Source organism: Rhinichthys klamathensis, unplaced genomic scaffold (assembly GCF_029890125.1).
Source record: "Rhinichthys klamathensis goyatoka isolate OS25496 unplaced genomic scaffold, OSU_Roscu_1.1 h1tg000799l_1, whole genome shotgun sequence".
NCBI lineage: Eukaryota > Metazoa > Chordata > Actinopteri > Cypriniformes > Leuciscidae > Rhinichthys > Rhinichthys klamathensis.
In genome coordinates this window covers 821,139-838,851 of record NW_026607192.1, presented here as the reverse complement: position 1 = coordinate 838,851, position 17,713 = coordinate 821,139, and the positions used below count along the sequence as shown (strand labels likewise).

The window sequence follows — 17,713 nt, the reverse complement described above, 5'->3', positions numbered from 1 at the left end:
CTGCTTGGGGGAATACAGAGCTGCAATTTGCATATTTTTCAAACTATAAACAGACTCCTCAAAAATAAGGTTGGCTCCTCTATGCTTGTTTTAAATCAGTTGTGTACTTCAAATTCTAAATTCAAATTGACAATGTCCATACCCTAATTCATGCTACACCTGTTTCCTCTTCAACACTCTGCTTTCTCTGATAGTCTACATCTTTTTAAAAACAATTCTCAAAATGACTAATAGTTGCCTTCTAGGGAGGTATCAAAAATGTTATATTACTTATCGTTATATTACAATTCTATTATGTTTTGTAAAGGGAATAAGCTTATTTTGTTATGGGAAATCACTCTTTTTGTGTGTCCAAATAAAAGTCTTTTGATCAGAACAACTTTAAAGAAATCTTTTGGATTATATTGAAAATACTGAAAATAGTATACTGTAGAATCACAGGCTGCTGTAATCATCAAGGTAAACCTGACTCTTAAAATGAGTTCAGTGATTCAGGTCAAATGATGATTATGTTAAAACATAACCAACACCACCTGATGACCTTTTCTCTTTGTTCATCTGACAGTTATAACTCAATTACAGCAGCCAAACAAAATCTAAACTTAAATATTTAAAGGTCAACTGCCCAACTAAAGCAAACACTGATCTCCATAATGGTGACACAAATGTGCTTTTTCTCCTTCAGTGATTCTGCTTGTTTACATCAGGTGTCTTCAATAATGGCCATTCATCACTCAATCATCTCTTAATTAGCTCATTAACTTTAACTCTCATTTTAACCCCTTAAGCCCTAAGCGTCCCACCCGTGGGACACCACCCCATGAAAAAAATTCATAATCAAATTACTAGCAACCACTGAATGGAACAATACAAAATATCTATCATTTTAAAGCTTAGAATCTCAGCTTTTTAATGCATCACTTTGATCAACTCCTTACGAGTGCTGAGTAATCCCTCTAAAACGGAGTGTACTAAACGGTGGAACAGCGCGTGTAGTTTGGTACACTTGATTAACACACAATAGGTGTCATTTGAAAGCTTAGAGTCTGAACTTTACAGTGAATGTAGCCAAATTGAAAAACTCCTAAGTATTGCGATTTATTTGCTGATAAATAGAATTTCTTTTTTTTTCATAATCTATAAATACTTTTTTGTACTACTGCAATGTGTCAAAAACACAAGATATTGTGACAAGATATTCTCCATGGAGGAACCATTTTAAAAATGCCCATTAGAGTGCGTCAAGACTTGAACAATAAGGCTATCTTGGTTCCAAATGCTGTAACTTTTGTTTCCTTTATCCAATCACCACACAATTTTATCCAGATGTAGCTCTCATGTAGTGGGACTTCACCAAAAACTCATTTTCTTCCTACCTTATTTCCTTCCTGAGTTATTATATGTCAAATAAGAAAGATATGCAAAATCATAATAAAAATGATATTTATTTTTTGTCTTTTATCATCAGTTTCTCGGCAGGAAAATGTCCAAATGTAATGTAATTTATATTTTCAAAAAATATGAAAAGTTTTCTATCAAACGATACCAACCTTTTGACTCTCCTTGCTATAGTTTTGGAGTTATGAGTCTTTAGTTTTGTGTGTGTCACTCAGAAAACAACTATTTTTTATTGCCTTCCAATTGTGTGAGGACTAAACAAAAAGGCTACCTTTGTTCAGAATGCTGTAACTTTTGAGTACTTTATGCAATCACTGCTCACATGTAGAGGGACTTCACCAAAAAAGAATATTCGTATTTCCTTCCAGAGTTATTACATGTCAAACAAGAAAGATATGCAAAATCATAATAAAAATTATATATATATTTTTTTGTCTTTTATCAGCAGTTTCTCAGCAGGAGAATGTCCAAATGTAATGTAATTTATATTTTCCAAAAATGTGAAAAGTTTTCTATCAAATGATACCTCCCTTTTGACTCTCCTTGTTATAGTTTTGGAGTTATGAGTCTTTACTTTTATGTGTGTCTCTCAGACAAAACAACTCAGGGCCTCAGGGCACTCTTGAGTCTGGAGCCAAATTAACTCCCAGGAAAGTTCATTTAACACTGGAGTTTTTGCTGTGTGAGTTCATGGGTGGAATAAAAATATGGCAGGACTTTTACTTTCTGACCCCTGGACTTTCCACCTCTGCTAGAAGTATATATGTTGTATTCACTTAATATTGTTGATTGGTAAATGCCCACTAGGGAGGGAGGGGGGGGGGTGAAGAGAAAGTATGTTTTTGGAAATGTAATGCTTAAGTAAAGAGATGTGCGTTACCTTGTGTGATCTCTCTTGTTTTTTGTGACTACACAACAACATTGAAGAGAAGAGTAAATTATGACCTAATTTATTAAATGTACTTTCATGGCATCCCTAGCTCAAAATCAGTGCATTAAGTGCATTTATATGTGACCAAAAAAAAGCAATATTAAGTTTTAAATAATTTCAATAATATCTATCATTTTTTGTTTCTGTCCTATTTCACTTATTAATTTATCACAGCAAAACATTCAAGGGTGAATTCATGGGCTGGATTTGTCCAGCCCTGCACCCAAAACTCATTATCTTCTATCAGCCTGAAAGTTTGACTGAGAAAGCCAGGAGCTGAAATCAGGAGACAAAGTGATGGAAAAAATGAGTTGGTTTATTGAATAATCTTAGTTGCATATGTTCAGTGCTCACACTGTTTCGATGTCTGACTAGTACAAATCCAACCAGAGTTATTATAGCCAAGCTATGGAGACATTCTCTTATCTCTTATTCATGAAGACAAACATCCCTTAAAAGCACACAATTATAAAATTAAAAGACAATAGCAACCATTGCAAGAGCAAGAAAATATGTAATATGTAATATAAAAACATAAAAATATAGAAATTAATAATAAAATTATTAAATGATGTAAATCAAATTATAATATGAATAAATGATACAATTGTGTAAATCAAATAATGTGAATAATAAATGATTAAACGATGAATCAAATGACAACTACATAAATGACTAATGATTATAAGTGATTAAAAATGAAATTCATATACAAAAAGAAAAAGAAAATAATAAGACAACATAGAGGTTGCTATTGAGATTTCTTATACAACGCATAAATTATCCAAACTCTGAATAGCATCTTGTTGTTTGTGCACTTTCCATTCATCTGGAATCTCACCACGACCCTGGAATTGTTTGTTATAATTATTTTCCAGATCTTTCTGGAATTGGCACACAAACCATTTCCAGTAGGACAGTTCAGAGTGATCCGGGGTGATGCTCCACTTCTCATAAACTCCTCCTGCTCTTCTGTAATCTTTATATGGAAAACTCCCGTCAGATACAATAAAGCTTTGATTACTTGTTACTACAGTTGTGCAAAAATTAGCACAGAGATTATTTGTGGTAAGGTAATGCCATCCATTAATTCCATCCACTCTGTGGAAAGGAACACAGTGATCTCCATCATGGTTTGGTACGGTGTTGGTGCAGATGGCTTTACAGAACGGACACTGAACCCAACAGCACTGACAGAAGTGATCAATCAGACGCTCATCTGGTCTGTCTTTATAGTCCAGCTTTACTGGAAAAGTCTTTGTGAATCCACTGCTGATGTCCAATATTATAGCAGGAAGATCTTGTCTTATCACATCTTCTAGGAGTTTCACATCTACATCATCATGATTTAGTCCACTGAGGTCTTCTTCAGAGAAGATCAGCTCGTCTGAGAGCTGCTGTGTGAAACTCTTCAACCACAAACCAACATCTCCTCTGTACTCTTGAACGTGTTCAGTAGATTCATGTGCAGCTTTCATGATCTTCTGCTGCAGGAGTTTAATGTTCTTCTCCATCTTGGGAAAAACACTGACACTGAACTCATCAGTAATGTACCGACTGACTTCATCTCTGATGAAACTCTTGAAGTGATCTCTGGGTTTTTCAATGTAGTTCATGTATTTTTCAAAATCTTTCTCTTCTGCCAGTTTTTTCAGAATGTGTTTCTCCAGATTTGATCTGTTTCCATTCAGTGATTCAGAGTTTTTCATCAATTCATCTGTCAGATCTCTGGCAGTCTTCTTGTAGACACTCTGCTCAATGGGCTCTTTAAGTTTCTGACAGATGATCTCACCAAATATGGCAGCTGATGTTGCTCCATGACAGTATTTCTGGAAAATACTATAGTACTCTTCTCTCTTCTTCTCAATATATATTACAGGACTATTGGCATCCCTGAACATTTTGTGTTGATCACTGATCCTCTTGTTTACGCTCTTAAAGATGGAAATAACCAAATCCCAGAAGAATTCATTCTTGAACACATATTTCACTGATCCTTCCTCATGTTGTACTATGCTTGCCTTGATGTAACATGTGAGTTGTTGAATACAGCTGATGTTGTAGCCCTTCTTTGGAATGTTAAATGATTGAATCTCTGTGTCTGTATGCTGAGCAACGTCTGTGACTAATGCTCTTATTTTAACTTCATCCTCTTTAGATGGAGAAAAAGGTGTTAAAACTCCACTTGATATTTTTACCTTTACATAATCTGAATAACTGGCCACAGAGAAAATATCTCTGCTCTTCATCCTTTGGTCTACAGAAACACATCCATAGGTGTCACTGAGGATCTCTCTCACATCTCTCATTATATCAATGTCTTTGATTGCAGGAGTGTCTCTGATGATCTTATTCACACACTGTTCCAAAAACAAATCAAACTCTTTCTTCAGTGTTTCTTCGTCATTTTCTATATCTTTAAGTTTTAAGGCAAGTTCTTTGCTCTTTTCAAATAGAGTGTTTTCTTGATGTTTCCTCTGACCATTGATCTTTTTCTTCAGGTCTCGCTGATGAAGAACCTCAATTAATTTCCTCTTGGTTTCTTTCACAATGTTTTCCTGAAGCTCATTGATTTTGATTTCAAATGACATTTTCCACTGAATCAGTATGTCTTTATCTTTGTCTTTCTCAAAGAATTCAGGCATTGATTTTTTCACATCTTCACTTGTCTTCTTCAGTTCTCTCTGAAGATCAGTTTCCTCAACCTTATGAATTGCTTCATTTTCTATTTGGTTGTGTAGTTTGTTCTCAGTTTCCTTCATGGCACTGCGAAGACTCCAGGTCCACTTGCTGTATTCGATCTCCAGTTTCCTGTAGGCTGAAATCTCTAGAGAATTTCTGAAGCTGAAGACGAATTTTTCATTCAGTAAAGCCTCCCAGAGATCTTTAATACGATCTTTTAAGTGTGTCAGCATCATCCCATGTGAATTTGAGTCATGGAAAGTAATGGTTTTCTTTAGCTCTTGAATGTTCTCACCGTATTTTGGGTTTGGTGGTGCCATGGGTGGGCTTCCTTCCCAGAGCTGAGCAAAATACTTCACATCTTTCTGAACATCAAAACTAATGACATCACTGAAACATTCTGCATCATAGACTTCCTCTTTAGCAGCGAGTTTTGTCATCTCATCCAGTGTCTTCAGCAGTCGTCTCCTTCCCTCCATGTTTTTTTCTCCAGTTGTGATGTCTGAGACGTTCTGATGCACAAACACACACCTGGGAGACAGATTTACCTTCTTCATCCTCAGGAAGGCCTGAACAACAATCTGAAGAACGTCCTGCATCTCAGATAGGTTTTCTCCAAATATATTGATCAAGGTTAGATTACCAAGACCAACAACAAATGTGGCCAGTTCATTGTCATGATGTCTTGTTGATCTTCCAGCCAGTTCTAGAGCACGAAAACCTTCAGTATCAACAACCAGAATATAGTCAAAGTTCATCTGTGTTTTCATCTCGTCTGAGACTCTGTTCATCTGTGTTTTCATCTCGTCTGACACTTTGATCAGCTGCATGAAAGCTCCTCTGGTGCACCTGCCAGCACTGACGGCAAACTGGAGTCCAAACATGGCATTCAGCATGGTGGATTTCCCAGAGCTCTGAATCCCTATAACTGACAGCACAAAGACTCTCTGGTCTCCCAGTTTCTGAATGAGTTCATCTATAACAGCAGAGATCCAGACCAGAGGAACATGAGCAGCATCTCCATCCATCAGCTCCAGTGGAAATCCAGAGATCATCATCTCTGCTGCGAGACTCGGGAGAGAAGAGAAGTGAAACTGCAGATCTTTCTTGTTCTTCTTCACAGATGAACATGATTCATAGATCTGACCGATCTCCCTCATGATGTGCTCCAAACCAAAGGCTGCAGCTTGAAGATCCTCAGATATTCTCTCAAGTTCTGTTTGTTCAGCTTTGAATTGTTCAGGTTTTACATTGTTCTCTTTCAATTTTAAAACTGTGGACCACTTTTCATCATACTTATGATGAAGAGCAGAAAGGTCAACAGATGTGTGTTCATCCAAGAGGATTCTGAGCCATTTAAGAAAAAACATCTTTTCAAGTTCAGTTTTTGAGTTCATTTTTTTATTAAAGTGCATCATAAACTCACTGATATCACATTCATGCTGTTGTTCTCGGATTTTCTTCATTTCTTTTTTTTTCACACTTCTTGACATTTCTATATTATCTCCTTGAGGTCGATGCAGTTCTTTGTTTTTCTGACTCCACTGATGCCACAGTTTCCCCTGACAGGGCAGAAATGATTTTTTGATTTCTGTCAGATCTTTATCCTTCAGTAAACTCATCATCTGCTGTGCTGCTTCTCTTCCTCTCCTGCAGTCATCGTCATCTTCCTCATCTACTCTGATGTCTGAGTGTTTGGACACATCTTCAAGTCTGAAAGTGGAAGATGATTCTGAGAGACAATCATTTATGGCTCTTCTGAGTTCTTCAGATACATCTGACAGATTTCTGTCCTTCAGACCAATCGTAAATTTCCCTTTCTTCATCATCATTAAAGTAGATTCATCCTCCGTAAAAAGACAAATAAGCGGCGTTGTTACTTTGATCAGGTTCTGGATCTTTTCTGCACTTCTGTAATTTTTCTGAAGTCCTGGTAGAAGAACAACATTGACTGAGGCCATTTCAGTGAGGATCTGCAGCTGTTTCTCATGATCTCTTGCATCACCGTGTAGATTACAGAACGCAACACAGTCAGTGAATTTATCCGTGTTTTTCCCAGAGGGGCAGAACCAGGCGATCTCCACCACTCCATCCATCAGGACTCTGGTTCTGCCGCTGCCTGGGCAGTTCCTGTGGAAGAACGTGTTGTGTTTCTCATTGATCAGACTTTTCATCAGATGAGACTTCGATGAAGACACAGAGCCAAACCTGAAGAAAGACACCATTGGAGTTTGTGCCTTGCAGACTGGCTGGATTTGACTGATGATTTCATTGCTGTTGTTTCTCATCTTCCAGCTCTTGTTGATTTGTCTGAATGTCCAGAGAGGAAACTCAATCTGTTGTGTGTCTGGATCAGGAACAAGCAGAGGCAGAGCGTACTGACACTGGGACAGTTTAGTGACCATCAGCTGCTTCAGGAAACCATCAGCACAATGAAACACGGCCATCTGAACATCCATCGGGTGAATGCGATCAGATTGACTTTTTCCTTTGTTATACAATGACACTGCTTGGAATATATCACTAATGTCTTCAGATGTGTCAGTGTCTCTTTGTTGTATTTTATCATGTTCATTGGCCTTATTAACATGAATGTATCTTGCTCTGTAGTCCATCATCAGTAGTTTTTGTAGGAAAGTCTGAATCATTTCCTCCTCAGCACAGGACTCATGGGACTGTAATGAATGTGCAGTTATCTGAAGAACATCTGCAGCTCTCAGTTTATTGTTCCTGTGAAGATTAAGTCTGTGAAACAGGTGCTGTATTTCTTCACTTTCAGTCTTTTCCTGACGTGAACTGACGTTCTCTCTCTGTTTAATAGACACAATAATAGTAGATTTATTTAATTGTGTATCATTCACATGCAATCATTCAGTACTAATAATGTGAAAGGCCATGGTGTGATTGTGTTTATACTTTAAAAAGTTATTTTAAACTTAAAGTTGAAGTTCACTAGTTCACACTTACATCAATTAAACAGATAAACAATTATGCGTATTTGGCGTGCTGTCCGGGAGGAGGGCTACGAGCTCGAAATATTTGCCCGAACCTAGAGTACTCCCCCTGTTGTTGTAAGAGTATTTAGGACTAGAAGTGAGGAGATGGGGTGGTGGAGGGATGCTGTTAAACTGTCAATGTAAGTTTACTGTATATATACACCTCTTAACTCGTTGATTGCGTTGATTAACAGGGTGTTCTCCACTCGTGTCTAATTAGGTATAAATATCTGAATGTGCTCCACATATGTTTAATTAGGATTAATTATCTGAACGTGCTCCTCCCCAAACTTTGTTAACCTGTTAAGCTTCACCAGTGCGTGGGCGCTCTGAAGCGTTTTTTTTTTAAATAGTTCAAGTAACTATCATATTTAACCTGTTAACCTGCAACCCCATTTTTGAAAAATCCCCAGATATGGCATTCCCAAACTGAAACAGATACAGTTCATGAACCCTTTGTACTAAAAGCACAAGTAAGATCTCATTTGAAAGCTGACACCTGGAAGTTTATTGTAAATGTAGAATTAATTATTGTCATAATGAAAAAAAAATAGTTATAAATAGCTTCAAAGTTTTGTAAAGTTATTATACATTTATTTTTATGAAACATCTTCATGAAAATAAAATTGAAGTTGGCATTGTAGCAATCTAGAAATGCACTGCAGCTAAAGCCACATGTCTAACCATGTTATATTTAAAATCTGAAGATGATAAGTCTAAAACTCTGTATTTAGTTCAATGTTTTTCAAGATCATGTCATATGACTTTATTTTGATTAGACTGGTGTTTATTGTCATCTTATAAGCATCTATTCAGTCTATTGCCTCTATTCAGTCTCCCCTGCACATATTCACACCTCTCCAGCCTGTTTATTGCTCTAAATATGCTTTTCTTTTGTCTGCATTATAATCACTAACGACTAGCAATTCACACTGTTTCAATCCCTCATTTCTTTTATAAAATAGAGAGGATTTTTTCCAGACAAAAAATACATAAATCTCTCGTCTCAGGGGGATATGAGGGTGGAAAGCACGGTAATTCGAAAATAATACAGGTTTTCTACTAATACAAAGCTTAATGCTAAATCCTGAAGTATCCCTTTAAGGATATGGAATTAAGATCATGTTTCATCTGAGGATTTTTTGGCCAGAGGCTAAAGACTACAGCCAGTAGTAGGGGCTGTCCCGCATGTTCTCAACCCGCCCATAGAGGGTGGGATCTCACTCACAGTTGTCAGCCATCTTTTTTGGAAGCTAAGTTAGCAGGCTCTTGTTCTGTGGAGAAAGCTGAGTAGTAGGGGTTACCATCGACTTTTTCCCGGACATGTCCGGCCGTCGAGATCGTACAAAATGTCTGGGATTCAGCTTGCTTTCTGCAGTCGCAATTCATTGTTTACATGTACACCGTTTGTTTCAATCTAACTGAATTCATTCCGATTGGTGAATCTGAATGTAGTGTTTACATTAACGCTAAACAAGTGATCGGTTGATGTGCGTTTTAACATTGCTAAGACAATTCCCGCTCCTCCGTGAGAGATCCGAGGCCGGTGCGTCTCACAGGTGCCGCTCATCAATAATCACGCCACCGGCCTCGCGTCGTTCTCCCACCGCCCTCACTCGTCCTGCACTGTAAAAAAGGATTAGTTGACTCAACTTAACTAAGTCAAGTCATCTTGTTGCTTTGACTGAGTTAATTTGAGTCAACTTATAGTGTCAAGTTTATTACACTTCAAAACACGAGTTGACTCAACTTCCTGTATCAAGTAATGTGGACTGGAAAACATTACTTAAGAGAACTAAAAAAAAGATGTTGGCTGAACTTATTTCGGTAAATGGATTCACCTCGCATTCACTGACGGCGGTGTCAGCCATGCAAGGCGCCATCCAGCTCGTCAGGAGCAGCTGGGGTTAGGTGTCTTGCTCATGGACACCTCGACACTTGGTCAGGTGGAACCGGGGATTGAACCACCAACCTTCCAGTTTGTAGATAATCTACATGAACCACTGAGCCACTGCCGCTCAGAGTTTATCAAGTTAGGGCAACATTATTATTATTGCATTCGGGGTGATATTTGTCGGTTTCGAGAAAGTAGCCTACAGGAATATACTGTGAATTAACAGAGCTCAAAGTCGACACTCAGAGGCTGTGTTCAAAATCATATCCTATACCCTCAATCACTATTCCCTACATTAGTTCACTAATATAGTCCACTTGACTGAGTGAATAATTCAGTTAATTTTTTAAGTTCATTGAGACCCTGATGAACACCTGCTGTTAACAATCAGAATCACTGAAGGAAATAGGAACAAGAAGAACAGAAAAAAAGACGAAATCAAGAAAAAAGACATTAAATCTTAGCAAAAGATCTCAGCAGAAGAGGATTAAACATCTCCACAAACAGCATTACCAGCTTCACTTATTACTAACCAGACTGACTTTATTTCTGTCAGACGTCTACAGAAGCTCTTATTAAAAGGTGACAGAGGTTTAGATGTCATTTTATTTTCAGTTGATGTTACCATAATGGTGATCAGTGATTGCTTTAGTTGGGCTTTTGACCCTTGACTTTTGAACAATAGCTGTTCTTTGGGTGTTATAGCTGTGTCTTTAAAATACATTAGCTATGGCACAAAGCTGAAGATAACAGGATGACAATGACTGTTTGTTAATAGTAACAATTATCATATGGATTGATTTACTGATCTCATTTGCTGCCTAAAGTTGATAAATGGTTGATGTCTTGTAGTTTAGATTTTACAGATTGAGATCTATCGGGGAATTGACGTTCAAAAAATATTTTTTTAAAAAGGTTATACTAGGGCTGCACGATTAATCGCACAATATTGTTATGCGCATCTCATCAGTAAAGCCGGTTCCTTGATTAGTAGTAAATCACCTTCACCTGCTTTCAGATGGACGATATGATGCAGATATGAAAGTGTTAAATTAACACTCAAGAGTGTTAAAGTTAATGAGATAATTAAGTGATTAATTTAGTGCTCATTGAGCATTATTGAAGACACCTGATGATAACAAGCAGAATCACTGAAGGAGAAAATCTAAAATTGTAAGCCACCGTTATGGCGATCAGTGTTTGCTTTAGTTGGTCTCTTGACCCTTATGCTTTAAGTTTAAATTTTGTTTGTCTGCTGTTATTGATTTATTACAGTCAAATGAACAAAGACAAGTGTGATCTGACAGTGTTGGTTATGTTTTGACATAATCATGCTGTGATCTGAAAAATGAAACTCATTCAGATGATCTTGTTTAACTTGATAGCAACAGTTTAGTGGTTTTACAACATATGACAATTGTATTTTTCTTATTATCCAAAACATTTAATAAAAATTGTTCTGATCAAATCACTTTCAAATGCATTTATTTAGAAACACAGACATCAATAATCAGCCTGCGAATCTCAACCGTGGTGACAATAATAATCCTTGTTGCCACCAATCACAACTCATTAATGGCTCCCATCATGCATTGCTGTATGAATAAATTATGATCTGAATTGTCTATGTAATTTACTTTTCCTAATTAAATATTCTGCTTGTCACCATTGTTGAGATGCATTGACTGAATCTTGATATCTGTGTGTGCCTAAAAGAAAGATTCTTTTTTTTTTCTTTTTTTTTTACAACTTTTAAGAAATCTTTTATATTATATCACAAATTCTGGATATTTATGCAGAATCTCAGTTATGCTGTAACCAACAGCATAAATCACAAACAATTAGTTCAAATGATGAATGTCATAATATAACCAACACCATTAGATAATTTTTTTTTCTTTGTTCATCTGGCAGGTATAACTAACGTATACAGCAGCCGAACAAAATCTAAAGTTAATAATATAAGGGTCAAGAGCCCAAGTAAAGCAATCACTGATCACCATTATGGTAATATCAAATGAAAATAAAATGACATCTAAACCTCTGTCACCTTTTAATAAGAACTTCTGTAGACGTCTGACAGAAATAAAGTCAGTCTGGTTAGTAGTAAGTGAATCTGGTAATGCTGTTTGTGGAGATGTTTAATCCTCTTCTGCTGAGATCTTTTGCTAAGATTTAATGTCTTTTATCTTGATTTCGTCTTTTTTTCTGTTCTTCTTGTTCCTATTTCCTTCAGTGATTCTGATTGTTAACAGCAGGTGTTCATCAGGGTCTCAATGAACTTAGAAAATTAACTGAATTATTCACTCAGTCAAGTGGACTATATTAGTGAACTAATGTAGGGAATAGTGATTGAGGGTATAGGATATGATTTTGAACACAGCCTCTGAGTGTCGACTTTGAGCTCTGTTAATTCACAGTATATTCCTGTAGGCTACTTTCTCGAAACCGACAAATATCACCCCGAATGCAATAATAATAATGTTGCCCTAACTTGATAAACTCTGAGCGGCAGTGGCTCAGTGGTTCATGTAGGTTATCTACAAACTGGAAGGTTGGTGGTTCAATCCCCGGTTCCACCTGACCAAGTGTCGAGGTGTCCATGAGCAAGACACCTAACCCCAGCTGCTCCTGACGAGCTGGATGGCGCCTTGCATGGCTTACACCGCCGTCAGTGAATGTGAGGTGAATCCATTTACCGAAATAAGTTCAACCAACATCTTTTTTTTAGTTCTCTTAAGTAATGTTTTCCAGTCCACATTACTTGATACAGAAAGTTGAGTCAACTCGTGTTTTGAAGTGTAATAAACTTGACACTATAAGTTGACTCAAATTAACTCAGTCAAAGCAACAAGATGACTTGACTTAGTTAAGTTGAGTCAACTAATCCTTTTTTACAGTGTGCTCGCCACAGTAAACATGATGAATGGCGACTGTAGAACGCAAAAGCCGAATCCCGGACATTTTGGGCGATCTCGAAATCCCGGGCAGACTCATCACGGAGACTCACTAGTAGCCTAGACTTGTTGTTTAACTACTGCGTTTGTCACCGGTAGGCGTGGCCTCCTAGGGCAGCGAAGCAAGTGCATTCTGGGAGTTGTTGTCTTTCATCCACATAAGGCAAAAAATACATTTTCTGGCTTTTCTCAGTCTAGAAAGCTCCAAATTCAAAAATAATTTCACATTTCTTCTACATAAATGACCCATTTTAAATACACATTCATCTTTCCAGAGGTGAAGTATCCCTTTAAACATAACAATATTGCTGGCCATAAACTGACAAAGTGTGCGTCCGGTGTGCGATACCTCAAGTTGTCATAGACGCAACGTGGCGCTGCGCTTCCCTTTAGACATACGGTAATGTATAGGCTAATTCTTACATTAACTGATTTGTTAAACACAAGCACAGATTTGGTAACCTCCTACTGTCATGCTTTCCGTCTATTAGCCTATGCAATTTGGTTCGTTATCTCTAGGCGTACACTCAATGAACAACATCTCAACACTAAATTAAAGGCCTGTCTCATAGACATTCATAATATGACATTCATGGGTTTATCTCCCCCTTTGAGCCTGCCAGGCACAATTAAAACATTAAGAGCTGTCCTCTCAAATCTGTCCCAAACAAGTTATAATGCTCCCTTTCATGTTACTCTCTGTTACAGAAGTGCATGTCAATATCAATTGCAATTAGACCTTCAGTTGGTTCAACATTTTGAATTCACAATGACCTCATATATTACTCACACTGTGAGTATCACCATATGAGGATGATGTGATGTCACTGTGATAATCACATGATTTCACATGTTGACTGGGGAGCATCCTGTTCTTTTCCATATTTCGAATTTACTTTTTGTTTTTTTGTTTCGTTTTGTTATACATTTTCTTATTTTATTACTTGCTCCTAACCATAGACTGGGAGTAATGTACCAGTTATGAAACATAACTTGCATTGAAAGCACAGGCATAAATTGCACAGGATGCCACACAAATCTGCACTCTTACCTTCACAGCTGGTTGTGTCTGTGATTTTCCATTCTGTTGTGATCCATTCATTCCTGCTCCTGCCGCACGTCCACCTCCTAGTGCTAGTGATGCTCTTGCCTCTGATACTTTTTTAAATATTGTTGCTGCTGCTATTCTTAATCCTACAATTAATGTTTCCACAGGTAATGCTACTTTTACTCTTTTTACTAGGTCTACCGCCCATTGTAAGTTATCTATCAGCCACTCTATTTTATTAGTTGCCCACTGTAATTGTGTTCTTCCTGATGCAACCATTTCAGCTCCGGCCAGTGCTCCAGTTACTGCTGTTCCTGCAAGTGATTGTGTTCCTAACAATAAGTGCAATAATGCTGTTGCTGTTCCTGCTAGGCCTCCTGCTACTGCTACTGCTATATCTGCTGTTCTTTTTCTAGCTTCTGCTTCCCATAGTGATTGTAAAATGCTTATTCCAGCTGCTGCTCCTGCTGCTGCCCCTACTACTGCTGCAACTATTGTTAATGTTACTGAATTACCTACTACTACTGCAACTAGGGCAACTGTCAGTGCTATTGTTACTGTTAGTGGTGATTGTAGTAATGCTGCTTTCACTCTTTTTACTAGGTCTACCGCCCATTGTAAGTTATCTATCAGCCACTCTATTTTATTAATTGCCCACTGTAATTGTGTTCTTCCTGATGCAACCATTGCAGCTCCGGCCAGTGCTCCAGTTACTGCTGTTCCTGTTAGTGATTGTGTTCCTAACAATGAGTGCAATATTGCTGTTGCTGTTCCTGCTAGACCTCCTGCTACTGCTACTGCTACTGCTATATCTGCTGTTCTTTTTCTAGCTTCTGCTTCCCATAGTGATTGTAAAATGCTTATTCCAGCTGCTGCTCCTGCTGCTGCCCCTGCTACTGCTGCAACTATTGTTGATGTCACTGAATTACCTACTACTGCAACTAGGGCAACTGTCAGTGCTATTGTTACTGTTAGTGGTGATGGTAGAGTTGCCCTATGTTCTCCTGCTTCTTCTCCTGGCACTGCAATATTAAAGAAGAATTGTCTTTATGAAATGTCGTCATCATCACAGAAAAGCAAACACCTCCAAATATGCTCACTAATGTGTATTGGATATTGATGTTATCCATATATATTTTACATTTCTTACCCATGTTGCTTGATTTTAATTTGCCAGGATGACACAGATCTTTCCATAAGAACCCTTGTCAGGTTTACAGCTCCTTTCCCCCTCTTTATTCCCAAGCCATTTGTCCCACTTTAAAGAAACAAATGTTAAAACATTTTTTAAATATTTTTTTGACATGCAGCAGATAAAGATTACATAGGTAAGCAATAGCACAGTCAGAATGTTCATGGTGGATGATTAACCAAGTCTTTTCCTAAGGAGCACAGTAGGTAAACAGGTGAGTATGTGACTAAATAGGAATATAGCTGGAGGAAACCAGGATATCACAGAAAATTGACATAGGAGGTAGCTGGAGTTCAATGGCGCAGATCGCTGGAGTGGAGACTTACAAGCCAAACCACCACGGCAAGTGAAGCTGTATCCATTAGAGAAGCCATGAGTTCAGTGATTCAGGTCAAATGATTGTGAAATAAGAATTGTTAAAACACAACCAACACCATCAGATTTTTTTTTCTCTTCTTTCAACTAGCTGTTATAACTCAGTTAGAGCCTCCAAACTAGATCCAAAGTTAATAATTAAGGGGGCTTTTACACTGGGCTCGTTTGCTGCGGTCCGAGCCCGAGCCCGAGCGCGATTGTTCCCGGCACCCCCCGTAGCGTTGGTCTGGTTTCACACTCAATTTGATTATATCGAACCCTGGTGCATTTGCGTGCATCTTACGTCATCGCAAACGTGCACACCGCATGATAGAAAACAGAACGTGGGTCAATATGTTGTGTTTTTTATTAGTTCGGTGCTATTATGCGCAGTTGAGTGAACAATTCAGGTTTTACTGTGAGTGTTTGTCACATAAGGTGCCTTTCTGCTGCTTGCAAATGGACTCTTTTGAGGAGACAGTGGATTTCCAAATTTGTCGCCCTGATTCCACGCAATATGCGCGAATACAATGCAGGCTCACTCTCACTCGTATCCAAGGTAAATCAACAACACTATCATCCCTTACATGTGTTTTATTTAACTAAATACATCACAATCAGCTAAAAAGTATGCGCAGGTCACTTTACTTCCTGAACAAGTGCGCACCCGAGTCCGTGTTGCTTTCACATTCACGTGAACCGCGGCACGGTTCAGGAGCAGCCAAACTCAGACGGGTTCAATACCCCAGTGCGCACCCGGGTCCCATGACAGCGTTCACATTAGCGATTTTTCATGCGAACCGTGCCCCTTTCCGAACTAAATTGCCTGTGTGAAAGCCCCCTGAAAGACCATGAGCCCAGCTACAGTAAACACTGATCACCATAATGGTCACTTGAGATTTGTGATTTTCTCCTTCAGTGATTCTGCTTGTTAACATCAGGTGTCTTCAATAATCCTCAATCATCACTCAATTATTCACTTAATTATATAATTAACTTTAACACTCTGAGTGTGGACTCATATAAACACTGAGCAGTGTTAATTTAACACTGGGGATTTTGCTTTTTGTGAGTATGGAGTAATGGAGTAAAAAAAATGTATAATATATTTTTTTAATCCTTAGGGTCACTGGAAATCTGGGTGTCTACATGTGTATTTATCATTCACATTTAATTGTAATTTGGCAGGTTTCATGCTTCATACTAGTCAGATGCCTGTATTGATCAGATTACACTTTACTGGAAACATTTATATACCAGTTCCACAGCCTATTGATAGTGTTAAATTGATTATTTAAATTACCCAAAATGAACCATTAAACTGACATTAAATTATACAAATTTGGAACATATACAATACAGAACAGAACCTAAAAAAGATGTGTTTGTCACTTTCACAAACCTACACACACTCAAAAAAATGATATGTTGGCTTTACTTAACTTTTTTATGTCAACAGGTTCCCAGGTTCCACATAACTGGGTTAAACAAAACAAACATAATTTGTTCATGTAACTTCAACATCATGGAATGAAGTCATTTTAAGCGACCCAATTAAACTCTGAGCAGAGTGTTAAATGAACGAAGTAGTGTTAAAGTTAATGAGATAATTAAGTGAATAATTGAGTGATGATTGAGCATTATTGAAGACACCTGATGTTAACAAGCAGAATCACTGAAGGAGAAAAACTGAATTTTAAGTCACCATTATGGAGATCAGTGTTTGTTTTAGTTGGCCTATTGACCATTAAATCATTAAATTTAGGTTTTGTTTGGCTGCTGTACATAAGTTATAACAGCCAGATGAACAAATAAAGGTGATCTGATGGTGTTGGTTGCATTTTCACATAATGGTTATTTCACAATCATTTGAGTCACTGAACTCATATAGCACCCAATTTCTGAGTTAAGTTTATCTTATGGATTATAGCAGCACTGTCATTTTAGAGCATACCATTTTTAGCATTTTCAATGAAATCCAAATGATCAAATCAATAAAAAAAAGAAACGTCTAAGAAATATCTTATGTAGGCACACACAGACATCAAGAATCAGCCTGTGAATCTCAACAATGGTGACAATTATAAATAATGTTGCAGTGCATTCTGGGTGCCACCAATCAAAACTCATTCATGGCTCCCATCATGAATTGCTGCATGAATAAATAATGAGCTTATGATCAGAGTTGATCTGTTTGTCACCATTGCTGAGACTCATACATTAATTCTTGATGTCTGTGTGTGCCTACCTAAAATGTTATA

General features: G+C 37.7%; 1 protein-coding gene across 1 annotated transcript; it reads right to left on the bottom strand.

Moving 5' to 3' along the window:
* Positions 1-3,093: 3,093 nt before the first annotated feature.
* Positions 3,094-13,960, bottom strand: LOC130077996 (interferon-induced very large GTPase 1-like). Its single transcript, XM_056243439.1, has 2 exons — positions 13,910-13,960; positions 3,094-7,821 (listed from the first exon to the last, which is right to left on the bottom strand). Exons 1-2 carry the CDS (start codon positions 13,958-13,960, stop codon positions 3,094-3,096), a joined length of 4,779 nt encoding a protein of 1,592 aa, XP_056099414.1.
* Positions 13,961-17,713: the final 3,753 nt, after the last annotated feature.

What these genes read in the sequence shown, in the direction of transcription:
- LOC130077996 (XM_056243439.1), bottom strand. Translation starts at nt 13,960, where the DNA reads ATGAATGGATCACAACAGAATGGAAAATCACAGACACAACCAGCTGTG. An exon ending in AGACACAACCAGCTGTGAAG is followed by an intron (nt 7,822 to 13,909) that starts GTAAGAGTGCAG and finishes TCTATTAAACAG; the next exon opens with AGAGAGAACGTCAGTTCACG.